The following is a 26,592-nucleotide window of genomic DNA, read 5'->3' as shown; positions in this document are numbered from 1 at the left end:
GGAAGGAAGAAAGGAAGGCTGAGTCAATCTTGAGCCCGATGAGATTCAAACTGCTGACAATTGGCAGAATTAAGACTGCAATATTGCATTCTAACAGGAAAGAAGGAAGGAGGGAGGGAGGGAAGAAAGGAAGGAGGGAAGGAAGGAAGGAAAGAAAGAAATTGCTGCCCCTCTAATCTTATATCACAAAAACAAGCCCAGGATTACTGTTTATGGAGTTACCACTGGTGTTTTCATTAGAAGCGGTTTAAAAAAAAACACAAAGAAAACCAATGAAAAATTAATGAGAAAATAGATATATTTTCCCCCCTCCTTGATAAAACAAGAAGAACAAGCACCCAGACCGAGCGAGGCTCCTCAATTGTATGGATCCGGCTAAACTTCACGCAAACTTCACGGGATCGAAAAGAAGCACCATCACCAAAGTTGGGGGGGAAAAACCTGCCCCCACGAAGAGGAATCAGGAGGGAGGGGAAAAACGCACCCAGGGCCAAACACCATTGGGGTTGCAAAGACAAGAGTTCAAAGTCTGGAGTTATGGCTTGTGGTTCTCATAGTTCGAACAGGGCTTGGGGTGGTGGTGGGGTCTTCCTTCCCAGAGAAAGCCCCCAATCCTTCCAATTCCTGTACTTCAGGGACTCACGGACCCTTCTTCCACCTCCAAGCTCAGCGAAAGGACTCCGGTCAGCATTGGGCCGCAGCTGGTACGGTGAGATGCGCAGTCCCGGTTGGAAAAATAGAGCTGTGTGCGCCGCTCCAGCTGACCGGCGTCAACATGAGATTCGGCTTCTGCCCAGAAAGCAAAATGTCACGTCAAGATGTTCATGCGCGCAAGATTTTGCCAGTTTTCAGCATCTTTTTGCTTCCGCACTGTTGTGGTTAGGTCTGGCCCAGCTCCTGCCCCAAGGACTGTGGATGTGGGGGAGACATCCACATGCTGCAGGGCTGTTTTGCCCCTGGTGGAATCTGCTGATGAAGGCTCCTCTGACCAAGAAGACATGAGTGACAGGGACGAGGAGAGTGGGGCAGACAGCTCAGAAGGAGATCAATTATCTAGCTCCTCCTTGGATTCGGAACAAGAGTTAATGATACAGCCACGCATGCGGAGAGAGATGCATAGGCAGCAACAACTGAGAGATTATTATCAAAGAAAATGAGGCCACCTGTGGTTGGGTGGGGCTGTGGTCATTAGTGAGGCTGCTATAAAGAGCAGCCTGTGGGTTTGGCCATTGTGGATTATCTGATCATGACTGCCTTGCTGACTTTGACTTTTTGTGTGCTGATGTTTCCCCGCTTTGAAACCAGAGCAAAGGGTATTTCACTTTGTGAAAGAAGAAGGACTGTGAATTGCCTCACAGCTGCAAGCTAAGTATCACAGAACTGATAAGGGACTTGTACAAATTACCAGTTTGTTTGGAGACGAATGCTCTTTGCTACACCAAAAGAGGGCTTGGTTTAAGTGAATTTTCATTATAAAGAACATTGTTTTGAATTTTCAAACGTGTGTGTGTCTGAAATTTGTACCTGTGAATTTTTGGGAGGATTCTACCAGAGAGCCCGACAGAACACGCACAAGCGGAAATCGCAGAAAAAACCAGTGAAATGTCGGGCGTGCCAGCATCCTCACATGAGATTCGGCTTCTGCCCATGCGTAGAAAGCTAAATGTAGCGTGAGAATGCTCATGCGCGCAAGATTTCACCGATTTTCACTGTCTTTTTACTTTCGCACATGCGGAAAATGCAGAAAATCAGTTTAAACCTCAGGCATGTGAGCATCCTCACACAAGACTCGGCTTCTGCGCATGCTCAGAAAGCAGAATCTCATGTGCCTGTGTGCGCCGGATATGCGCACACACCACCGAGGAGCATACCGGGAGCGCAGGCAATGGGCAGCCCTTCCCCGGCCTCAGCTCTCAGCATTCCACCCCATAGCGGTCAAAGTTGCGGAGCAGCACGGCCAGCTGGAAGTGGACGGTGCCCATGGCGCAGGTCTGCAGGCGGTAGCGGTCGCCCCCCATGTAGATGAGGTCGCTGTTGATGAGCTGGGGGCCCCCTCCCACGAAGCACTGGGAGAACTGCTCCTGCCAAGAGCCCAGCGGGCGCCAGGTGACGCAGTCCAGCTGGTGGGAGCCGGGGCTGGAGGGCACGTGGCAGAAGCCGTAGCCGTACAGCTCGACGCGCCCGAAAGCGTCCTGGTGCCACACTTGGACATGGAGCTTGGGCCAACCTGCCAGGGAAAAGGGGGGGGGGGAAACAGACCGTCCGTCAGGTTGGGTTTTTAACTTTAAATTTAAAAATAACAATATAGATAACGATATACAGTAATCCCTCGTTTTTCGCAGGGGATGCGTCTGTCTATCTATCTTATCTATCTATCTATCTATCTATCTATCTAATCTAATCTAATCTATCTATCTTATCTATCTATACATATATATCTTATCTATCTATCTATCTATCTTATCTATCTATGTAATTTATCTATCTATCTTATCTATCTATCTATCTATCTATCTATCTATCTATCTATCTATCCTATCTATCTTATCTATCTATACATATATATCTTATCTATCTATCTATCTTATCTATCTATCTTATCTATCTATATATCTAATCTATCTATCTTATCTATCTATACATATATATCTTATCTATCTATCTATCTTATCTATCTATGTAATTTATCTATCTATCTTATCTATCTATCTATCTATCTATCTTATCTATCTATCTATCTATCTATCTAATCTATCTATCTTATCTATCTATACATATATATCTTATCTATCTATCTATCTATCTATCTTATCTATCTATGTAATTTATCTATCTATCTTATCTATCTATCTATCTTATCTATCTATCTATCTATCTATCTTATCTATCTATCGGAGTTCACGGAGAGGGGCGGCATACAAATCTAAATAATAATTAAAAAATAATAATAACAATAAAGCAGTGTACAATAGTAGTCTGATGTTAGAAATTATTAAAAGTCCATTAATATAAAAAAACCCAACAATCATACATACACAACATGCATAGAATTGTAAAGGCCTAGGGGGAAGAGGGTCTTCCCCCATGCCTGATGGCAGAGGTGGGTTTTAAGCAGCTTACGAAAGGCAAGGAGGGTGGGGGCAATTCTAATCTCTGGGGGGAGTTGGTTCCAGAGGGCCGGGGCCGCCACAGAGAAGGCTCTTCCCCTGGGTCCCGCCAAGCGGCATTGTTTAGTTGACGGGACCCGGAGAAGACCCACTCTGTGGGACCTAACTGGTCGCTGGGATTCGTGCGGCAGAAGGCGGTCCCGGAGATATTCTGGTCCGGTGCCATGAAGGGCTTTATAGGTCATAACCAACACTTTGAATTGTGACCGGAAACTGATCGGCAACTTGGCCAATAAAGAATTCCTATACTATTCTATTCCATTCCATTCTTTCATTCCAATATCTATTCTATTCTATTCTCTTCTCTTCTATTAGGACCCAATTTTGGCTTTTGATCCCCTGGCTTGGTCTAGCACAAAAACCTACCATCTTCCCCGAGCAGAACGTCCCTGGCAAATAAAAGGAACGGCCGAGGCCAGTTTCAATAATTGTGCATTGTCCATTCAACCAGGAAGAAAAATAGGTGGTTAGTCATCCGTTGGAGAGAATGGAAACTCAAAATGTCGTTTTTGAGGCTCCCGGTGTCCAAGGAAAGGCCCGGCTCCCTCTTTAAAACCTGCCTTGCTGCCAAAACCGCTTCAAAATCAAATCCCCCCCAAGACAAACGGCTTTGCTCATTGCTCAAGCTGAGAAACTTAATTTGGAAGCTGTTGTCCACCTGATTGATAATCTCTTGCAATATTTATTGCGTCGGGTGCTTTATTCCAGGCCCGTGCCGCACTTCGTATTAAGCAGCTAATAAATAAAACCACCGCGAACTGCCGCTACTAACTTCAGGGATGCTGACGCTACCCCGATGTGTGGAATTAATAACGGAACGACAGAAGAGAAAACAAATGGAGCCTCTCTGTGCCAGCACAGTCTACCTTTGAATTCCAAAGAGAAGAGAAAGCTTTCTATATACCTTCTTTTTGGACTTTTGCTGAAGCTATTGACCGGGTCGTTAAAAAGAGCACCAAGCCATCAGGATTTTTTTTTTTTAAGTTATTTATATATATTTATATTTATATATTTATTGGATTTTTATGCCACCCCTCTCTGAGGACTCGGGGTGGCTCACAACATATAAAATATACAGTCCACTTGTATCCTGCTTTTATTATTTTTTACAAAGAACTCGAGAGAGAGAGAGATGATAGACAGAGATAGATGGTATAGATCAGTGTTTCCCAACCTTGGCAACTTGAAGATATCTGGAGTTCAACTCCCAGAATTCCCCAGCCAGCATTCGCTGGCTAGGGAATTCTGGGAGTTGAAGTCCAAATATCTTCAAGTTGCCAAGGTTGGGAAACACTGATATAGGTGATAGATAGATAGATAGATAGATAGATAGATAGATAGATAGATAGATAGATAGATAGATATAGAGATAGAGAGAGAGAGAGATATGATGGACATAGATGATATAGATGAGGGAGAGAGATGATAGACAGAGACAGATAGATCAGTGGTTGTCAACCTGGGGGTCGGGACCCCTTTGGGGGTTGAATGATCATTTCACAGGGGTCGCCTAAGACCATGGGAAAAGACAAATTTCCAATGGTGTTAGCAACTAAAGCTTCTATTCTGGCATCTCGGAACATATTTTTACAATCCAACCAATCAGGCGTTTACAGGGGGGTTGTCCCTTTGACCTCTTGCCAATCAGCTTAAAGATCTGTTGGAAGAATTGGCGCTAAACTTATAGTTGGGGGTCACCACAAGATAGGAACTGTATTAAGGGGTCGCGGCATTAGAAAGGTTGAGAACCAGTGATATAGATGATGGATAGATAGACAGACAGACAGACAGACAGATATGATAGACAGAGATAGATAGATAGATAGATAGATAGATAGATAGATAGATAGATAGATAGATAGATAGAGATAGATGATAGATAGAGTGGGGCTAGAACTCCCAGTCCCCTGGTGATTGGCCCAACATCACCCAGATAGGTTCCCTGCCTAAAATGGGACTAGAACTCCCAACTGGGAGTTATAGGCCAGATTTCTAGCTCGGCGCCTTAATCCCTAGAGCAAACCGGCTCTCGAATAGCCAGGATAACCAGGGTGTCATTCCCAGCTCTCAGCCAGGGTCACCCCGACCTATAAAACTAGACCTCTCCCCTCCCCCTCCCCCCTGCTTACCTTGCAAGCCTTTGGTGGCGAAGTGGACATCGATGGGGTGGCACCAATAAGCCACGTCGTCCAGCTGGGGGTGGTCAACCTGGGTCTGCCCTTCCCGAAGACCGGACAGCAGCTTCCAGGCTCCACCTGAGAGAGAGACCCCCCACACCGGGCGTTAAAAGAGAGCAAGAAGCCAACTCTACATTCCTTTTTTCTTTGGCTTTTGGACCTTCTGAACCTTTTAAGAATAAGTTGGAGTTGGAGGGGATCTTGGAAGGTCCCCTAGTCCAGCCTAGTCCTCCAGCTTTCATTCAACAAGTTGTGGCTCTCTTGATTACAATACAAGAGTGAGAATCTCTTTCCTTGGGGTGCCTTTCAGCTCCCGAAAGGGAGCTTTCCTTGTGGTCTCCCATCCAAGTCCAGGATACCCTGCAGATTATTATTTTTTATTATTAATTGGATTTGTATGCCGCCCCTCTCCGCAGACTCGGGGCGGCTAACAACAATGCTAAAAAAACCAGCATGTAACAATCCAATAATAAAAACAACTAAAAACCCTTATAATAAAACCAAACATACACACAAACATACCATGCATATCTTGTAATGGCCTAGGGGGAAGGAATATCTCAACTCCCCCATGCCTGGCGATAAAGGTGGGCCTTGAGTAGTTTGCGAAAGACAAGGAGGGTGGGTGCCGTTCGAATCTCTGGGGGGAGTTGATTCCAGAGGGCCGGGGCCGCCACAGAGAAGGCTCTTCCCTGGTGGCCCTGCTGTAGGAGGGGACCTCGGAGGTCCTCTAGTCCAGACCCCCTGCTGTCCTTCAACGTTGTGGCTCTCTTGATCACAATACAAGAGTAAGGGACCTTTCCTCGTGGTCTCCCATCCAAGTCCAGGATATCCCACAGACCCTGGCTGCCCTGCTTCCAAGCATAGGAGGGGACCTCGGAGGTCCTCTAGTCTAGTCCAGCCCCCCTGCTTTCATTCACCGAGTTGTGGATCTCTTGACCACAATACAAGAGTCAGGGTGCCTTTCCTCGTGGTCTCCCATCCATCCAGCATTTCCCTTTCTTGGGGGGGCAGTGTCGCAAGCTGGGAAACCCCCCCTTAAACCCACAAGGGCTACACCTTCCCCTCTCCCCCACCCCCCCGCAGAGAGAGACTCCCCCCCATGCACACACCTGTGTGGATCCCCCATTTGCAGAACAAGGAGCTGCTGGGGAATCCACTGGCTCCCACGATCTGGCCAATGAGGTGCACTTCGGCCATGGCGGTGGAAATCGCCGGATTGCAGCGGCCTCGCGCTTATGCCGCCTTCAGGCCCCGCCCGGAGCCAGAACTACACGGGTCGCAACGGTTCCGACGGCGCGAGCGGGGCGCGAGGAAGGAGGAGAAAGAGGGGGCGGAGCCTCTCCGCGGTAGTCAAGACGCCTCGCCCGCCTCCTGATTGGGACGCGGGCAGGGGGCGTGGCCCGGAGAGGGGTATAAATACAGGGGCCGGCGGGTGGCGTCTGGGCAGAACGCGTGGGCGGCGCCGGAGGGATGGTTGTGTTTCTCTTGTGCTGTTTTCTTCCTCTTCATTTCATGGGTCGTTTCCCTCCTTCCTTGGATTTAGGAAATGAACATCACACTGCGGCCTGTTTATTTGGGAAATTCCCAAGCTCACCTGTAGAGGGGCCACCGGCGTGCAATTGAAAACACACATATAAATAAAATATATATACATGTATATCTATTATTTTATTTATTAGATTTGTATGGACTCGGAGTGGCTCACAACAATAGATACAATAAAATACAAATCCAATATAAACCCTATTAAAAACCTCATTATTATAAAAAACTAACAATTCTAAGTCATACAAAAAATATAAAATTTAAATTCAGATACATGGATGGATGGAGAGGTAGAGAAATAGATAAATGATAGAGATAGTTGATATGTGTATATGTGTGTGTGTGTGTGTGTGTGTGTATACTGTATATATATGGTTTTTTCCCCTGTCGGATCCCATTAAGGGTATGGCTAGCTGATGAGGCCAGAGCGAGGCCGAAATAGCGCTATCCTAGTCTCCCTTAATTTTAAAAATTTAGCAAAAAACATGTGATACCTACATACATACATGTAGATTGTTCTGAGTTCGGGTTTTACCCCATGTAATATTTTGAGTATTTACACGGGGTAAAACCCGAACTCAGAACAATCTACATACATACGGTATACCCATGAAAATCTATGAAAAGATAGATAGATAGATAGATAGATAGATAGATAGATAGATAGAGATATAGATTAGATAGATAGATAGATAGATAGATAGATAGATACAGATAGATTGATAGATAGATGATAGATAGATATAGATAGATAGATAGATAGATGATAGATAGATAGATACAGATAGATTGATATAGATAGATATAGATAGATGATAGATAGATAGATAGATAGATAGATAGATAGATAGATAGATAGACAGACGAGACAGAGATAAATGATAAAGATAGATAAAAGAGAGATGGGTAGATTGGATAGATAGGGTAGATAGATAAATAGATAACTGATATAGATGATAGATAAATAGAGAGATATAAATGATAGATAATAGATAAAGGAGACAGATAAATGAGAGGGATGGATGGATGAATGGATTTCAATCTTGTCCTTTTGGTGCCACGTGTAGCCAGGCCATGCCGTTGGAGGGGTTAAAATGTGCCTTTGGCGGCTCTCCTGTGCAAGAAGGGTTTAAATTTGTCTTCAGCTCCCGAGTTCTTGCAATTTTTTTTCCTCTCACACTTCAGACACTTGAGAGCTGAGCGAGAGGCTTGGATTTTCAGCTCATGGATTCGGTTTTATTTAGAAAAAAAGTGGGAGATGATCCAACGCACACACACATACGCAACCCCTATGCGTTTAAATATCACTGGCTTTTTGCTGTCCTAATGTAGCCTTTGGGGCAGCTTCCTAGGCGCTTGATTTACTCAGATGTATATCTGTGCCTTCATTTTTTTTTGCACAGTTCAAAAACAGGATGCATAAAATATTGGGATTTATATATATATATATATCTCCAAATGCTGTTGCGTCTTGCAGGAATACTGGTTTCTAGGTGACAAGAGACTGCTGAATTGGATGTATTTTAAGCCTCAAAAAAAAAAAAACCATGCCAAAATAAAATGTATATTTACTGTAGAAAATGTGTGTGTTTTTTTTAAAAAAAAAACAGTTGAAAAAGAACAGGAATCAAAGGGCTTGATTCTGATGGGAAATCAAGACAATCTGTTGATTTATGACCCAGCACGGAGTTTAAAAAGCACCAGGATGCCACTCAAAGGAAGAGCTAATTGCAAGCATTGACAGATTATTTTGTAAAATTGGAAAGCAAGCAAAATCAATTAGGATTGTTACTTCAAGCAGGGATGTGTTTTTTGGCATTCTCGCCCCGTTAACACTCGCAGCAACATCGAGTTAAGGCTCTGCATGTCAATACGGTTGAATTAAGACGCCGGCGGAGTTTTAAGTAGCCCCCTCCTCAAAATCGTGCAGGCAGTAGGGAGAGCAAGTAGAATGCTTGGCTGCATAGCTAGAGGTATCACAAGCAGGAGGAAGAGGGAGATTGTGATCCCGCTATATAGAGCGCTGGTGAGACCACATCTGGAATAATACCGTGTCCAGTTCTGGAGACCTCACCTACAAAAAGGTATTGATAAAATTGAACGGGTCCAAAGATGGGCTACAAGGATGGTGGAAGGTCTTAAGCATAAAACCTATCAGGAAAGACTTCATGGACTCAATCTGTATAGTCTGGAGGACAGAAGGAAAAGGGGGGACATGATCGAAACGTTTAAATATGTGAAAAGGTTAAATAAGGTTCGGGAGGGAAGAGTTTTTAATAGGAAAGTGAACGCAAGAACAAGGGGACACAATTTGAGGTGAGTTGGGAGAAAGATCAGAAGCAACGTGAGAAAATATTATTTGACTGAAAGAGTCATAGATGCTTGGAACAAACTTCCAGCAGACGTGGGTGGTAAATCCACAGGAACTGAATTTAAACATGCCTGGGATAAACATAGATCCATCTTAAGATAAAATACAGGATATAGTATAAGGGCAGACTAGATGGACCAGGAGGTCTTTTTCTGCCGTCAATCTTCTATGTTTCTATGTTTTTAATCGGAAAGTGAACACAAGAGCAAGGGGGCACAATCCGAGGTGAGTTGGGGGAAAGATCAAAAGCAACATGAGAAAATATTATTTTACTGAAAGAGTAGTAGATCCTTGGAACAAACTTCCAGCAGACGTGGTTGGTAAATCCACAGTCACTGAATTTAAACATGCCTGGGATAAACATAGATCCATCCTAAGATAAAATACAGGAAGTAGTATAAGGGCAGACTAGATGGACCATGAGGTCTTTTTCTGCCGTCAATCTTCTATGTTTCTATGTTTGTATGTTCGCCTATATTCTTGCTCCTGCACATGCACAGAAGCAAAAAAATTGGTAAAAATAGCTGAACTCTCATGAGCACAAGCGAGATTTGGGCTATTTTCACCAGTATTTTGGCTTCCATGCATGCGCAGAAGCAAAAAAAACCCAAAAACCGGTGAATTTCAGCCTGGGAATCTGTTGTGCTGTTCCAGGGCCAAAATGTATCATTGTGCCGTTCCATTTCCACTGGAGGTTAACGGCTGGAGATTAACGCAACCTTTTGTTTTATTTTACTTTATTTTATTTTATTATTTTATTATTTTATTTTATTTCATTTATTTATTCATTCATTCATTCATTCACTCACTCACTCACTCACTCACTCACTCACTCACTCACTCACTCACTCACTCACTTACTTACTTACTTACTTACTTACTTATTTTGTCCAATACACAATGAGGGTTTTAGTGGGTATACAGTGTTCCCTCGATTTTCGCGGGTTCAAATTTCGTGAATAGCCTATACCACGGTTTTTCAAAATATATTAATTAAAAAATACTTCGCGGTTTTTTCCCTATACCACGGTTTTTCCCACCATATGTCATCGCCAAACTAATAATTTTTGCAAATAAATAACAAAAAAAATAATTATTGTTAATAAATAATTATGTTTATAAATATCAGGATCACTAAGTGTCTTATTCAGTGGTGAGTACCAGTAATAATGGTGAGTAAATGGTTGCTAAGGGAATGGGAAATGGTAATTTAGGGGTTTAAAGTGTTAAGGGAAGGCTTGTGATACTGTCCATAGCCAAAAATGGTGTATTTACTTCCGCATCTCTACTTTGCGGAAATTCGACTTTCGCGGGCGGTCTTGGAACGCATCCCCCGCGAAAATCGAGGGAACACTGTATATCTATATACACATAGTAAAATACATGATGAAGGTTATAGAGGAGATACTCATAGTAAAATATATCTAAGAAATAATAGAAAAGAAGATATAGTAATAGAACATATCAATGAAAGAATAGAAGAAGAGATATAGGAATACAGTAGTCCCTCACCTATCGCTGGTGTTACGTTCCAGACCTGGCCGCGATAGGTGAAATCCGCGATGGGGAATTTATCGACTGATAGTACTTATTTAAGTATTTATATTGTAATTGTTTGGTAAGTTTTCATTGTTTTAAGTGTTTATAAACCCTTCCCACACAGTATTTATTTTAGATACAGTATTTAAATACAGTATTTACAATTTTAGATATATATATATTTTTTAAAAACCTGCCGATCGAGTTCAGTGGGCTTTTTAAATCTGCCAATCAACTTCCTCAGAAACCCGCGATGAAGTGAAGCCGCAGTAGGTGAAGCGCGGTATAGCGAGGGACTACTGTAGAGGAAAGGTATAGGAGATATAGGAGAGCAATAGGACAGGGGACGGAAGGCACTCTAGTGCACTTGTACTCGCCCCTTACTGACCTCTTAGGAATCTGGAGAGGTCAACTGTAGATAATCTAAGGGTAAAGTGTTGGGGGTTTGGGAATGACACTGTGGAGTCCGGTAATGAGTTCCATGCTTCGACAAGTCATATTTTTTACAGTTAAGTTTGGAGCGGTTAATATTAAGTTTAAATCTGTTGTGTGCTCTTGTGTTGTTGTGGTTGAAGATGAAGTGGTCGCCGACAGGCAGGACGTTGCAGCATATGATCTTGTGGGCAACACTTAGCTCTTGTTTAAGGCGTCTTAGTTCTAAACGTTCTAGGCTCAGGGTTGAAAGTCTAGTCCCGTAGGGTATTTGGTTTCGAGTGGAGGAGTGAAGGGCTCTTCTGGTCAAGTATCTCTGGACATTTTCAAGGGTGTTAATGTCTGAGATGCGATATGGGTTCCAAATAGATGAGCTGTATTCGAGGATGGGTCTGGCGAAAGTTTTAAGAGGTGTGAACTTCCAAATTTAAGGCGTGTGAACTTCCAAAACATGTTGGCTGGGGAATTCTGGGAGTTGAAGTCCACTGGGCTTAAAAGTTGCCGAAGTTTGAGAGATCCTGGACCTTAATGAAGAATCGAAAGCGTCTTTTATTCTGGCCCTATTAAGCATCCCGTGTCTGTTCTTCCTTCCTCTCTACTTTTTTTTCCTTCTTTTCCCCCCACTCTTTGTTCTGATTTGGAATCGCTCTGCAGGAAAGCAGAGAGGCAGGATTGAAGCGGAAGACAGGGGGGTGGGTGGGAGAGAAAGTCATTTATCAAAGCACCCAGCAGCTACCCTAAGGCCAGACAGGAAGGAAAAATGGGAATCTTTAGCGGGAGGTAACATTTAATCAACGCCAGGAGAGACAGGGGCTCTTAATGCAGAAGGAATCGCATCTTATTGTCGTTCCTTCCAATTCTTCATCTTATTACTCAGTAGAATAATGGGAGCAGTCACTCTCTTTCTTTCTCTCTCTCTCTCTTTCTCTCTAAAATACTGCATCTCGTTTTGGTCACCACACTATTTAAAAGATGTTGATACTCTAGAACAGCGATGGCGAACCTTTTTTCCCTCGGGTGCCCACTGCCGAGAGAGCGTGGGCGGGCGCTATCCCGAGTACCTCTACCTACAACCACATCTACCGACAAACTTTTCTAGATAAGAACCGGGTGTTCAAGATTTTTTTGCCTCTTTTCCACTTACAAACCCGAGCCTCCGAAACTGTAAACGGAAAAGGCAGGGAGAAGTCTCCGTGGGGCCCCTCTAGGAATCTCCTGGGAGGAAACAGGGCAGGAAAAGTTGGGGAGAAGCCTCCATGGGGCCTCTCTAGGAATCTCCTGGGAGGAAACAGGGCAGGAAAAGGCGGGGAGAAGACTCCGTGAGGCCTCTCTAGGAATCTCCTGGGAGGATACAGGGCCGGAAAAGGCGGGGAGAAGCCTCCGTGGGGCCTCTCTAGGAATCTCCTGGGAGGAAACAGGGCCGGAAAAGGCGGGGAGAAGCCTCCGTGGGGTCTCTCTAGGAATCTCCTGGGAGGAAACAAGGCCGGAAAAGGCGGGGAGAAGCCTCCGTGGGGGTCTCTCTAGGAATCTCCTGGGAGGAAACAGGGCCAGAAAAGGCGGGGAGAAGCCTCTGTGGGGCCTCTCTAGAAATCTCCTGGGAGGAAAAAAGGCCAGAAAAGATGGGGTGAAGCCTCCGTGGGGCCTCTTTAGGAATGTCCTGGGAGGAAACAGGGCCGGAAAAGGCAGGGAGAAGCCTCCGTGGGGCCTCTGTAAGAATCTCCTGGGAGGAAACAGGGCAGGAAAAGGCAGGGAGAAGCCTCCGTGGGGCCTCTCTAGGAATCTCCTGGGAGGAAACAGGGCCAGAAAAGGCAGGGGGAAGCCTCCGTGGGGCCTCTTTAGGAATCTCCTGGGAGGAAACAGGACCGGAAAAGGCAGGGAGAAGCCTCCGTGGGGCCTCTTTAGGAATCTCCTGGGAGGAAACAAGGCCGGAAAAGGCAGGGGGAAGCCTCCATGGGGCCTCTTTAGGAATCTCCTGGGAGGAAACATGACCGGAAAAGGCAGGGGGAAGCCTCCGTGGGGCCTCTTTAGGAATCTCCTGGGAGGAAACAAGGCCGGAAAAGGCGGGGAGAAGCCTCCGTGGGGGTCTCTTTAGGAATCTCCTGGGAGGAAACAGGGCAGGAAAAGGCAGGGAGAAGCCTCCGTGGGGCCTCTCTAGGAATCTCCTGGGAGGAAACAGGGCAGGAAAAGGCAGGGGGAAGCCTCCGTGGGGCCTCTTTAGGAATCTCCTGGGAGGAAACAGGACCGGAAAAGGCAGGGAGAAGCCTCCGTGGGGCCTCTGTAAGAATCTCCTGGGAGGAAACAGGGCTGGAAAAGGCAGGGAGAAGATTCTGTGGGGCCTCTCTAGAAATCTCCTGAGAGGAAACAAGGCCGGAAAAGGCAGGGAGAAGCCTCCGTGGGGCCTCTCTAGGAATCTCCTGGGAGGAAACAGGGCCTCCACCCTCCCTGTGGTTTCCCCAATCACACACATGGTTTGCTTTTACATTGATGCCTATGGGGAAAAATTGCTGCTTCTTACAAACTTTCCTACTTAGGAACCTGATCACGGAACGAATGAAGTTCGCGAGTAGAGGGACCACTGTATTTGGTCTGAACTGCCTGGGGCCCAATCCGAACTCAGCGCGGGGCTGTGAGCATCTACACCCGTGTGCATAAATGTTTGTTGTGGAAGGATTGTGTGCGTGTGCCTTTGGATGGCTGAGACAAGCCGCTGTTCTTCACTGCCAACGTCAATGATTATAAAAAACAAAACTAAAAAAAAAAAACCTCCACAAAAAATAAAATTAAAAAAGAAAAGAAAACCAAGAATGTAATTGCACTAAATCACTCTCGCACTCGCTGCACTAGACGGTAGAACAAAATGCTCGGTGTTTTACAAAATAACATCAAGAAAGGAAGGGGGGGGCGAGGGCCAAGACATTTACAATTTAAATCCGTGCCACCTCATTAAAAGCAGAGCCCCCCTCGTCCTCCCTGGATGCCGCATCCGAGGAAGAATACAGAATGGCAGGCACGTCGGAGGAGGCTCCCCAGGGGAGGCCAGCTTGGAGTCAGAGAACACAGGTAACAGATTGACGTTTCCATCTGTCCTCATCCTTTCCTACCTGGGCTACAAGTACAAGATTTACACACGATTACTGCCCAGGTAGGAAACGGGTTGAGTTTCTTTCTACCTGGGATTTTTTTTGTCTCCGCAAAAAAAGTTTGTAGCCCTCAATTAACCGGAACTTTTCTTGGTTCGTATAAATATGCGGTTAAAAAATAATAATAAAAGATGGTTCTGATGTTACTTGGTTCACTGTTGTTTGACCCCATTCGACTCTCATTTTGAAGACTGGGCTGGTGGGTTTTGTTAGATACATTTCTTAATGGGTAAGATATCCTAATTAAATGATCAGGGCCTTGCCACAAAGAAGAGGGGCGGGGGGTATCAACCTATTCTCCAAAGCCCCCATAAGGCAGGACAAGAATGTAATTTAATTCAATTTAATTCAATTCAATTCAATTTATTTGACGTACATTTATTTATCTCCGAGGACTATATGTCGCCCAATCCCACGGGAACAACAGAGGGGAGGCAGAGAATAGATGGGGGTGGGCCCAGTCAGAGGTGGTATTTACTGGTTCTCCGAATTACAGTGGTCCCTCTACTTACGAACTTCATTCGTCCCGTGACCAGGTTCCTAAGTAGAAAAGTTTGTAAGAAGAAGCAATTTTCCCCATAGGAATCAATGGAAAAGCAAATCATGTGTGCGATTGGGGAAACCACAGGGAGGGTGGAGGCCCTGTTTAATCCCAGGAGATTCCTAGAGAGGCCCCACGGAGGCTTCTCCCCGCCTTTCCCAGTCCTGTTTCCTCCCAGGAGATTCCTACAGAGGCCCCACGGAGGCTTCTCCCCGCCTTTCCCAGCCCTGTATCCTCCCAGGAGATTCCTACAGAGGCCCCACAGAGGCGTCTCCCCGCCTTTTCCGGCCCTGTTTCCTCCCAGGACATTCCTAGAGAGGCCCAACGGAGGCTTCTCCCCACCTTTCCCGACCCTGTTTCCTCCGAGGAGATTCCTAAAGAGGCCCCACGGAGGCTTCTCCCCACCTTTTCTGGCCCTGTTTCCTCTCAGGAGATTCCTAGAGAGGCCCCACAGAGGCTTCTCCCTGTCTTCTCTGGCCATGTATCCTCCCAGGAGATTCCTAGAGAGGCTCCACGGAGGCTTCTCCCCGCCTTTCCTGGCCCTGTATCCTCCCAGGAGATTCCTAGAGAGGCCCCAAGGAGGCTTCTCCCCACCTTTCCCGGCCCTGTATCCTCCCAGGAGATTCCTAGAGAGGCCCAACGGAGGCTTCTCCCCACCTTTCCCGACCCTGTTTCCTCCGAGGAGATTCCTAAAGAGGCCCCACGGAGGCTTCTCCCCACCTTTTCTGGCCCTGTTTCCTCTCAGGAGATTCCTAGAGAGGCCCCACAGAGGCTTCTCCCTGTCTTCTCTGGCCATGTATCCTCCCAGGAGATTCCTAGAGAGGCTCCACGGAGGCTTCTCCCCGCCTTTCCTGGCCCTGTATCCTCCCAGGAGATTCCTAGAGAGGCCCCAAGGAGGCTTCTCCCCACCTTTCCCGGCCCTGTATCCTCCCAGGAGATTCCTAGAGAGGCCCCATGGAGGCTTCTCCCCGCCTTTTCCGGCCCTGTATCCTCCCAGGAGATTCCTAGAGAGGCCCCACAGAGGCTTCTCCCTGCCTTTTCCGGCCCTGTTTTCTCCCAGGAGATTCCTAGAGAGGCCCCACGGAGGCTTCTCCCTGGCTTTTCCGGCCCTGTTTCCTCCCAAGAGATTCCTAGAGAGGTCCCACGGAGGCTTCTCCCTGCCTTTTTCGGCCATGTTTCCTCCCAGGAGATTCCTAGAGAGACCCCACGGAGCGTCTCCCCGCCTTTTCTGGCCCTGTTTCCTCCCGGGAGATTCCTAGAGAGGCCCCACCAAGGCTTCTCCCTGCCTTTTCCGGTTACAGTTTTGGAGGTTCGGGTTTGTAAGTGGAAAATGGTTCTTGAGAAGAGGCAAAAAGAAAACTTGAACACCCGGTTCTTATCTAGAAAAGTTCATAAGTAGAGGCGTTCGTAGGTAGAGGTCCCACTGTACTAGAAATTTCCACTGCCGATTCTCCAGAACCGGTCAGAATCTGCTGAAAACCATCTCTGCACCTGTCCCAGGTATGGTACCTGCCGTCACAGCCTCTGACTTCCTTGACTCCAAAGTTTGCACCTGGCCTCAAACATGCTCATGGTGGGCCTCTGGAACTCACGGCCTCTTTCGTGCCTTGGAACAAATGCGGCGCAGCTACACTAAACTTTAACCGTCTCCGTGTTGTGATGACTCTCCAGTTTTTCTGGATGACACCCTCACTCACACACACACAAACACCCCCCCCCCCGCTACAGCTTTGTTAGGCCAGCTGCCGCAGAGGCACAACACAGACAGCGGTGTCAGCACAATTTTCTCCAGCAGCATCTTCCAAAAATTACTACGTTTAATTACCGCCGTGCAATCTCCTCCAGTATTGGACCCCGTCGCTCTCCTGCTGAGCCTCCAGGGGGCGCTGCGTTTGCATGTTCCAAAACCTAATTGGGGAGATTGGATTTTGCATTGGTCTTTCTTTCCTTCCTTCCTTTCTTCCTTCCTTCCTTCCTTTTCTTTCTTTCCTTCCTTCTTCCTTTTTTCCTCATTTCTTTATTTTTTCTTTCCTTCCTTCCTCCTTCCTTCCATTTTTCTTTTTCTTTCTTTCTTTCCTTCTTCCTTCCTTCCTTCTTTCTTTCCTTTTTTTCTTCTTTTTTTATTTATTTCTTTCCTTGCTGGGGTCTGGAAAATAAGATCAATGCTGGCCCGTGAGAGCAAAATACCTCTTTCTCGTGGCCCTTGTTTGGCCCCACAGGATTCTAGTCCTCTTGAGGGGGTAGAAATGCCCGAGAACCTTAAACGGATTTTACCTGCTTCTCAGAGGTTGTCTGAATGAGACAGAACCCTTGCATTTCTCAGCTGGAACAGGGAGATGCTTGCAACAGCCTTCATGGCAAGGATTGGAGTCCGAACGTATCCGGTCCTCTACCTTGGTCATCCCCACCCTCCATTATTAGGCCTGGCTGAAGGTGCCACCCAGGTTTCCTGCTACAAGAGTTTGTATTCCACCTGGGGCCGGCTTTCCAGTGATTTATAACCCACGACAAGGCTTGTTTCTTTCAATAAAGACAGGATATTATGGCTCCTGCAATAAGGTAGCTGCCGTTTTTTGACCGGAGACATGTGAAAAAACCTATCCCAGACCAAGGAACCGATCTTAGGAATCCAGTTTAGCCAATTCAGTTTTCTTCTTCTTCTTCTTCTTCTTCTTCTTCTTCTTCTTCTTCTTCTTCTTCTTACTCTTCCTCTTCTTCTTCTTCTTCCTCTTCTTCTTGATTTTTCCTCCTTCTCCTTCTTCCTCTTCTTCAATTTTCTTCTTCTTCTGTTTTTTCCTCCTCTTCTTCTTCTCCTTCTCCTTCTTATTCCTCCTCCTCCTCCGCCTCTTCCTCCTTCTTCCTCTTCTTCTGTTTTCTTCTTCCTCTTCCTCTTCTTCTTCTGTTTTTTCCTCCTCCTCCTCCCTCTTCTTCTCCTTCTTATTCCTCCTCCTCCTCCTCCTCTTCCTCCTTCTTCCTCTTCTTCTGTTTTCTTCTTCCTCTTCTTCTGTTTTTTCCTCCTCCTCCTCCTCCTTCTTCATCATCATCATCTTCTTCTTCCTCCTCCTCCTCTTCCTCCTCCTCTCTTGGCCATAGAACAGGACGGAGATAAAGGAACTGGCGAGACGCGAGTTTGGGTCCAGTTTGAAAAGCTACCGTTTAATTTGCCCATTACGTTTAATTTGCCCATTAACTTTAATTTCCCCATTACATTTTGTTATTAACGAGCGAATTACCTGCCGCCAAACCGTTCCCTCTTCAGGCCTGGATGTGGAGAGTTTCTCGAAGGTGGAGACGTTTAAAAAAAGGGACAGCCCGTTTTCATGCTTTGCCTTCCCAATAGGATGTGACAGGCGGGCCCCTCCGTTAAACAGGGTCATCTAGAAGGGCTCCCTCCGTCCACGGCATCTTCCTCCCAGGAATCTGGATGGTCCAGGTTTATCCGTCTGTAAAAATATTTTTTTGAAAATTTGGCTCTTCTCCAAAGCTCTTGAATGAAATCAAATCTAAAGTTCTGGAGGGCTGTGAATCCAAGGCCCCACTCTTCTTTTTTGTCTTTAAATCAAGGATGAAAAAGATCCCACCTCCCTCCCTCCCTCTCTTCCTTCCTTCCCTCTCTCCCTCTCTCTCTTTCATAGCATCACCTCAAAGCAGAGGGGAAAGGGAAGGTCCTCAGATTCCATCAATAGACATCCCATTTTCCCCCCTGTAACAAGTGAAAACTACTATTCGTGCTAGGCTGGAATCAAATTGGTTCTTTCCTGCTCAGCTCAGATAAGTTCTATCACCCTCCCTCCCTTCCTTCCTTCCCTTTCTTTCTTTCCTTCCTTCCTTCATTCCTTTTTTCTCTCCCCTTTTTCTTTCTCCCTCCTTCCGTCCTTCCTCCCTTCTTCCTCTTCCTTTTTTCTTCCTCTGTCTCCTTCCTTCTTTCCTCCTCCCTCCCTCCCTTTTTCTCCCTTCTTTTTTCTTCTAACCTCCTTCCCTTTCACTCTTTCCTTTTTTTCTCCCTCCTTTACTTCCTCCTTCCCTCCTTTTCCTCCCTTCCTTTTTTCCTCCTTTCCTTCCTTCTCTCTCTTCCCTTATTTGCCCTTCCACCCCCCTTCCTTTTTTCTCCCCTTTCTTTTTTTCTTCCTCACTCCTTCCCTTTCTCTCTTTCCTTTTTTCTCCCTCTCTCCTCCCTCCCTTCCTTCCACGCTCCCTCTTTTTCTCCCTTCTTTTTTCTTCCTCCCTTCCGCCTTTCTCTCTTTCCTTTTTTCTCCCTCTCTCCTCCCTCCCACGCTCCCTCTTTTTCTCCCTTCTTTTTTCTTCCTCCTTTCTCTCTTTCCTTTTTTCTTCCTCCCTCCCTTCTTTCTCTTTCCTTTTTTCCTCCCTCCCTCCCTTGCTCCTTTTCACAACAGTCTGAAAAAAGGAGCATTCCCTGGTTCCCATTTAAAAAAAAAAAAACCCAGCCCAGTTCCTTTCCATTAACATGTGAAAACTCCCTTGGAACCAAATGGCTTTTCTCCTCTCCCTCTCAAACAGGGGCTGTCACCCCTGTCAACTTCATAAGGTTGCAGCCATCAAGTCCCCTTATTTGCCCTCCTGCCAGGGCGAAGAAACTTCCAGAAGCCTCATCAATCCCACCCACCTTGCAGCTAGGATCTGCATTAACACCTCCTCCGCCCACACATTGAGCTGCAAACCTGGTTTAACCAAGCTAGGCACCTCAGGAAGCCCAGGATAGCAAGATTCATCGCACCTCTCTTTTTATTTCACGCAGGGTGAATTTAAAAAAAGGAAAAAAAAAATATTGCAAAAGTGACACTTCCTTCACACACCCTTGACCCCGCCCGCCTTTGGGGTGCAAATCCCAGTGCGAAAGCCCCCCCCCCCTCCACCCCAAATGGTGTGAACCTCCAAGGTTTTTTCTGCCTTTGTCATGTCAATCAGGGTTTTTTATTTTTCAGGCAAGAACATTCAGGTCAAAAACGTCTGAATTGTCAGAGAGAGAGAACATGTTGCACAGCACCACAAAGCCAGAACAAACCCATAACACAACGCACGTAAAATATATACATATATATTTAAACACAGCAAGCTGCCAATGAGCTCCTGGAGAAACTGAGTGCATCAGTAGCGATATGGTCAGAAAAGAAGGAATTTTTTTTTTTTTAACCAACGCTTTGTTTGGCTTGCTTGAATTTTCACTTCTCCCCCCCCCCAAACACACCCGCCCTCATTTTACCTTCACCCACGCCAACTTCCAAATAGTGCAAAGCCCAGATAAGAGGAAGCCTCAAATTCTCCTGAGCCCTGAGCTTTTAAAAATCGCGAAATGGAGCCGAGCCATCTGAGCTGACTCTGAATAAAACTTCTGCTGAAATAAAATCAATGGATAATTAGACGGCCTTTTCTCCCTTTTTTTTTTGTCAACCTGGTGGTGTCCTCTGGATCTTTGGAACAATGTCTTCCTCCAAATCCCCTGCCTGTTTATTCCCAATATGCTGCCTCGCAATTCAAAGCTGCAAAGCATGATTTTAATACGGTGTTTGATAGAATAGAATAGAATTCTTTTATTGGCCCAGTGGGATTGGACACACAAGGAATTTGTCTTGGTGAAGATGCTCTCAGTGTACATAAATATGCCCATGTCACACCAACACTCCACAGTCTGCATTGGTTGCCGATCGGTTTCCGGTCACAATTCAAAGTGTTGGTTATGACCTATAAAGCCCTTCATGGCATCGAACCAGAATATCTCCAGGACCGCCTTCTGCCGCACGAATCCCAGCGACCAATTAGGTCCCACAAAGTTGGCCTTCTCCGGGTCCCGTCGACTAAACAATGTCGTTTGGCGGGACCCAGGGGAAGAGCCTTCTCTGTGGCGGCCCCGGCCCTCTGGAACCAACTCCCCGCAGAGATTAGAATAGCCCCCACCCTTCTTGCCTTTCGCAAGCTTCTTAAAACCCACCTTTGTCATCAGGCATGGGGGAATTGAGATATTCTTTCCCCCTTGGCTTCCACAATTTATGTATGGTATGTTTGTATGTATGATTGGTTTTTAAAATAAGGGTTTTTAGCTTCTTTAGTATTGGATAGTCGCACGTTGTTTTTATTACTGTTGTTATCTGCCCCAAGTCTACGGAGAGGGACAGTATACAAATCCAATAATAAATAAATAAACTATTTTCTACTTAAGAACCCAAGCCCATTATTGAATAGAATAGAATTCTTTATTGGCCAAGTGTGATTGGACACACAAGGAATTTGTCTGTGGTGCAGATGCTCTCAGTGTACATTAAAAAAAAATACATTTGTCAAGAATCATGACGTACAACACTTAATGATTCTCATAGGGGTCAAATAAGCAATGAGGAAACAATCCATATTAATAAAAATCTTAGGATACAAGCAACAAGTGACAGTCATACAGTCCTAAGTGGGAGGAAAAGGACGATAGGAAGGATGAGAAAAAAGTAGTAGAAATAGAAGTGCAGACTTAGTAAAAAGTTTGACAGTGTTGAGGGAATTATTCATTTAGCAGAGTGATGGCATTCGGGAAAAACCTTGTGTCCAGTTGTCTTGGTCCTATAAATCAGTGGTTCTCAACCTGGGGGTCGGGACCCCTTTGGGGGGTCGAATGACCGTTTCGCCTAAGACCATGGGAAAAGACAAATTTCCTATGGTGTTAGGAACTAAAGCTTTTATTCTGGCCAACGGAACATATTTTTACAATCCAACTAATCAGACGTTTACAAAGGGGGTGTCCCTCTGATCGTCCGGCCAATCAGCTTAAAGCTCTGTCGGAAGAATTGATGCTAGACTTATGGTTGGGGGTCACCACAACATGAGGAACTGTATTAAGGGGTCGTGGCATTAGAAAGGTTGAGAACCACCGCTATAAATGGTCTCTTCTACTGGAATCCCTCCCTCCCTGACTCTAAAGCAAGGGTCCCCCAAACTTGGCCACTTTAAGAGTTGTGGACTTCAACTCCCAGAATTCTCCAGCCACAACTCTTAAAGTGGCCTAGTTTGGAGACCTCTGCTCTAAAGGGATGCTGGCTTGTCTCCCGCTGGGCCGCAACGACAAACCGCCATGAGATGTATTCCCCACGTATATTCCCCACGGGGAGTGGGTTTTGTTTGTATGGCGCATGTGCGGGTCTTCCCTTCCTTCCTCAATTTCTTCAGGGCTCCGAAAGAGCCCCCCCTTCCCGTTTGTTTGGGGCAGCAGGGCCTTGAAAGGAAGACAGGCGCTTGGGGAGGGCTGGGCTGTCTCTCCCAGCTGCTTGAAAGCCAAAGAGGAGATTTGAGTCACCCTGAGCCGCCCAGGATGAAAAGTAGGTCAGGATGAAGGATTAATAAGTCGGGACCGAATGGAAGAAGGGAGGCTGGGGGGGGGGGGGAGGCGTGGGGCTGGAGAAAGGGGGGGGGGGGTCAAATGTCTCAACAGAAGGTCTACATTTCTCCCCCTAACCACCCTCCTACTGTCTAAGCCAGTGTTTCCCAACCTTGGCAACTTGAAGATATCTGGACTTCAACTCCCAGAATTCCCCAGCCAGCGGATGCTGGCTGGGGAATTCTGGGAGTTGAAGTCCAGATATCTTCAAGCTGCCAAGGTTGGGAAACACTGGTCTAAGCAATCCTGGTTAGCCAAGCCCTGGCATAGATTCCATACCAAGAGCAATGTTGGGTTATAATAAAAAAAGAAAGTGGAGTTCTGGAGACCTGACCTACAAAAAGATATGGACAAAATTGAAGGGGTCCAAAGACGGGCTACAAGAATGGTGGAAGGTCTTAAGCATAAAACGTATCAGGAAAGACTTCATGGACTCAATCTGTATAGTCTGGAGGACAGAAGGAAAAGGGGGGACAGGATCGAAACATTTAAATATGTTAAAGGGTTAAATAAGGTCCAGGAGGGAAGTGTTTTTAATAGGAAAGTAAACACAAGGACAAGGGGACACAATCTGAGGTTAGTTGGGGGAAAGATCAAAAGCAACATGAGAAAATATTATTTTACTGAAAGAGTAGTAGATCCTTGGAACAAACTTCCAGCAGACGTGGTAAATAAATCCACAGTCACTGAATTTAAACATGCCTGGGATAAACACAGATCCATCCTAAGATAAAATACAGGAAATAGTATAAGGGCAGACTAGATGGACCTGGAGGTCTTTTTCTGCCGTCAGTCTTCTATGTTTCTAAAATAACCTCCCATTGGACTCTAAGGACAGATATAAATCTTTCTGGGAGGAAACACCCCCCCCCCCGAATGTGTGCCTTCTTTGTGGATTTTCTTGCAGCTTCCCAGATGGGATTTCTGGGTGGTCTCCTTTCCCTCCTTTCGCTTTTGAAAGCCGGCTGTCCACCCTCTCGCTTTCCATCCCCGACGCGATGCCAGGATGGCAAGGCGTTTATTCCCCCACACACACACCCCACCTTCGCCTTTTTCCCTTAGACTTTTTTCCAGGCAAAGCGGGTAAGAAGCAACGTGTGAATCGGTTCCCGTGTCGACTCGGAGCGGGAGGAGGCGGAAAGGGGATCGATTCCCACCGGCGCTCCATCCCCACCGAGTCTTGCGCCGCTTAAGAAACCTCGAGCTTTCTCACCGGGGTGTGTGGATCCTGCGTGATCCCAGCTTAGCAAGGATCCTTTCGGGGATCTCGGAACGGGGGTGGGGGCAGCCAAGTCAGATTAGAAGGTGCGTGTGTTACTCGCTCTTCCTTCCCATCCTTGTTTAAGGATCCATCTCGAGGATGCTTATCACAGCCAAATAGACTTTCTCCTATCCAGCCCCCACCGCCCCAAAAAGGAGGGGCCGCCAAGAAAGGCTGGGAAAAGCGAGCTCTTCGCCTTGCCTACCTTCCTGGCTCCCCCCCCCAATTGCCCGCCCCAGATCTGGGGGGAGGGGAGTCTCCACCCGACCGCCCTCCTTCTCCACCACCGCCCCCCGCCCGGTTGCCAGAGAGAAGGCTGCGGGCGCTTGGCCGAGGAAGGAAGGGAGACCCCCCCCTCTTGGCGGGGAAGGGAAGGGAGGGCGGGGAGACCCCCCCTTCCGATGCTCCCCTCCCCACTCTTGCCACGGCATCCTCCTTCCTCGCCGGCAGCAGCAGCAGCAAACAGTAGCCAAGGCTGGAGGTGGGTTTCCCCCCCCCCCACGGAGCTGCCGACCACCACCACCCATCCGAGCCGAGAGCCATGGGTACCGCTGCCCCCCAGGCGGACGAGCCGAGGCTTACCTGCCTGCACCTGGACGCCGGCAACTAAGCGGTGAGTGCCTCCCTCTCTCTCTCTCCCCGCCAAGCCCGGGTTACAAAACCCCTCCTGCGACCCACTTAATGCTGGCGTAGGACTACAAAGCCCAGGTTCCACCGCCGGCCGACTACAAAGCCCAGGCTCCCCAGCCACCCAGGGAGCTGATCTCCCACGCGCCGCGTCTTCTCTGGGTCTCCAAACTTCACTTCGCAGGATCAGGGGTTTCTCTCTCTCTCTCTCTCCGGCGCCCACGGCTCCGAGACGAAGCCCTGGGTGGATCCTCGCGAGTGGATCCCTCCTGGATCTCTTCCCGTCCCTCTCCACCCCACCCGAGAGAGCCGAGGGAAGCGGTTTCTCTCCTCGCTTGATTCCATTCTCTCTCTCCATTCACACGTTCCCAGGGATCTCGGGTGTCTCCGTGGGTGGGAAACTCGCCACGGCGCTGAGTGTCGGGAGGACCCAAACACCGAGGAGGTGGGTTGTGTGAAGGCGGCCGGAGCCTTGCTGGACCGGCTGGAACGCAACGCAGCGATGCGGTGCCGCTTGACCCGGGTTAGCCGCCGTGCGTAAAAACTCCGGCTGCAAGCGCGCAGGAGGGAAGAACCGCGGTGAGTTTTTGCGCGTCTTGTTGCGCAACGCTCCTTGATCCGTTTGCACCCTCCACCCAATCCGTGTTCTCCCCCACTCCCCTGACACCAGAAACCCCCTCCCCAATTAGCCCAGCCCCAACTAGGCGCTGGACTGGCCGGTCAAAGCAAAGCCGCCCAGCTGCGTCTTTGCTACCTCGGGAGATTTTGACGCTCAGGAGGATGGAGTGGGGGTGTCATTCTCTCTCCCCTCCATTCCACCAAATGCTTGGACTTGGCTTCTTCCCCAGAACCAGAAAGCTCTTGGAAAGCCCAGAGATTACAGCTAAGGAAGCAGGGCTACAGCGAGGACATCTATTCCAGTGTTTCCCAACCTTGGCAACTTGAAGATATTTGGACTTCAACTCCCAGAATTCCCCAGCCAGCATTCTGGGAGTTGAAGTCCAAATATCTTCAAGTTGCCAAGGTTGGGAAACACTGATCTATTCCATCCCCCCTCTTAGGAGGTGATCCGTGGAAGATCCGAAGCAAGGATTCTTCTGGGTTTTAGTTGCTGAAGTGGGAGCAGCTTGGGGACTCCTATAGAATGGAGGACCAGCAGCGAATTTATAATCTCTGACCCAAGCGGTCCATGGCATCTAAAGTGGACCACATTTATTTATTAATTTTTTATTTATTTGTTTTGTCAAGTAAATACTGATGGTATACAAAAATATAATAATATTTATATATGTGATACTAGTAAAAGAGAAACATTAGGACAGGGGACGGAAGGCACGCTGGTGCACTTATGCACCCTTCTTACTGACCTCTTAGGAATTGGGAGAGGTCAACAGTGGATAGTCTAAGGGTAAAGTTTTGGGGGTTAGGTGATGATACTACAGAGTCTGATAATGAGTTCCATGCATCAACTACTCGGTTACTAAAGTCGTATTTCCTGCAGTCGAGTTTAGAGCGGTTTACTTTAAGCTTGTATCTGTTGTGTGCTCAAGTGTTGTTGTGGTTGAAGCTGAAGTAGTCGTTGACAGGAAGGATGTTGTAACAGGTGATTTTATGAGCTATGCTTAGGTCGTGTTTAAGGCGAAGTACAGTGGTACCTCTACTTAAGAACGCCTCTACTTAAGAACTTTTCTAGATAAGAACCAGGTGCTCAAGATATTTTTGCCTCTTCTTCAGAACCATTTTCTACTTAAGAATCTGAGCCCAGAAAATTTTCCCAGGAAATTTGAGAGCGGCACGAAACCCCGGCCAGAGTCCTGCCATTCCTCCTTTAATCCTGGCCTTCTCGGGCTTTTCTGGGCTGCCAGAGGAGCTTTTCGGTGGCACTTAAGGAGGCTTTGGCAATCCAGAGCGAACGGAGCGTTTCCCTTTCTCTGGGCGCTTGGAGAATAAACCTCTGCCAGCGCCCAGAGAAAAGAAACACACCCTTCGCTCTGGGCAGCGACTGTCCTCCTCCTCTTCTTCCTCCTCCTCCTCCCACCCAAATTCTGAGCTTTTATTTCTTTCCTAATGGGTTTGCATGCATTATTTGCTTTTACATTGATTCCTATGGGGGAAAAATGCTTCTACTTACAAACATTTCTACTTAAGAACCCGGTCACGGAACAAATTAAGTTCTTAAGTAGAGGGACCACTGTAGTTCTAAGCTTTCTAAACCTAGGATTCTGTTGCAAGTGGAAGAATGGAGGACTCTTCTAGTAAAGTACTTCTGGACGTTTTCTAGAGGGTTTATGTCCAAAATACGGCATGGGTTCCAGACAGATGAGCTGTATTCAAGGATGGGTCTGGCGAAAGTTTTGTATGCTCTGGTTAGTAGTGTGAGATTATCAGAGCAGAAGCTACGTAGGATTAGATCA

At 46.9% G+C, this 26,592-nt stretch overlaps 2 protein-coding genes across 2 annotated transcripts in view; both read right to left on the bottom strand.

Moving 5' to 3' along the window:
• Positions 1 to 280: 280 nt before the first annotated feature.
• Positions 281 to 6,668, bottom strand: B9D2 (B9 domain containing 2). Its single transcript, XM_070764294.1, has 3 exons — positions 6,457 to 6,668; positions 5,297 to 5,422; positions 281 to 2,227 (listed from the first exon to the last, which is right to left on the bottom strand). The coding sequence occupies exons 1-3, from the start codon at positions 6,542 to 6,544 to the stop codon at positions 1,914 to 1,916; spliced, it is 528 nt and encodes a 175-aa protein (XP_070620395.1). The 5' UTR covers positions 6,545 to 6,668; the 3' UTR covers positions 281 to 1,913.
• Positions 6,669 to 17,898: 11,230 nt separating this feature from the next.
• The window catches only part of EXOSC5 (exosome component 5), a 50,255-nt gene continuing 41,561 nt past the window's right edge, over positions 17,899 to 26,592 (bottom strand). The window contains exon 6 of the mRNA XM_070764292.1: positions 17,899 to 18,358. Coding sequence (XP_070620393.1) covers positions 18,293 to 18,358 — 66 coding nt within the window. The 3' untranslated portion in view covers positions 17,899 to 18,292. The remainder of the gene's footprint in view (positions 18,359 to 26,592) is intronic.

Source organism: Erythrolamprus reginae, chromosome 11 (genome assembly GCF_031021105.1).
Source record: "Erythrolamprus reginae isolate rEryReg1 chromosome 11, rEryReg1.hap1, whole genome shotgun sequence".
NCBI classification, from domain to species: domain Eukaryota; kingdom Metazoa; phylum Chordata; class Lepidosauria; order Squamata; family Dipsadidae; genus Erythrolamprus; species Erythrolamprus reginae.
Note: the sequence above shows the minus strand (reverse complement) of the source record. Positions and strands in the feature narration are given on the sequence as shown.

Coding starts and splice junctions, on each gene's coding strand:
- B9D2 (XM_070764294.1), bottom strand. CDS start 6,544: ATGGCCGAAGTGCACCTCATTGGCCAGATCGTGGGAGCCAGTGGATTC. Junction 5,423..6,456: donor CAAATGGGGGATCCACACAG/GTGTGTGCATGG, acceptor TCTCTCTCTCAG/GTGGAGCCTGGAAGCTGCTG. Junction 2,228..5,296: donor CGCCACCAAAGGCTTGCAAG/GTAAGCAGGGGG, acceptor TTTCCCTGGCAG/GTTGGCCCAAGCTCCATGTC.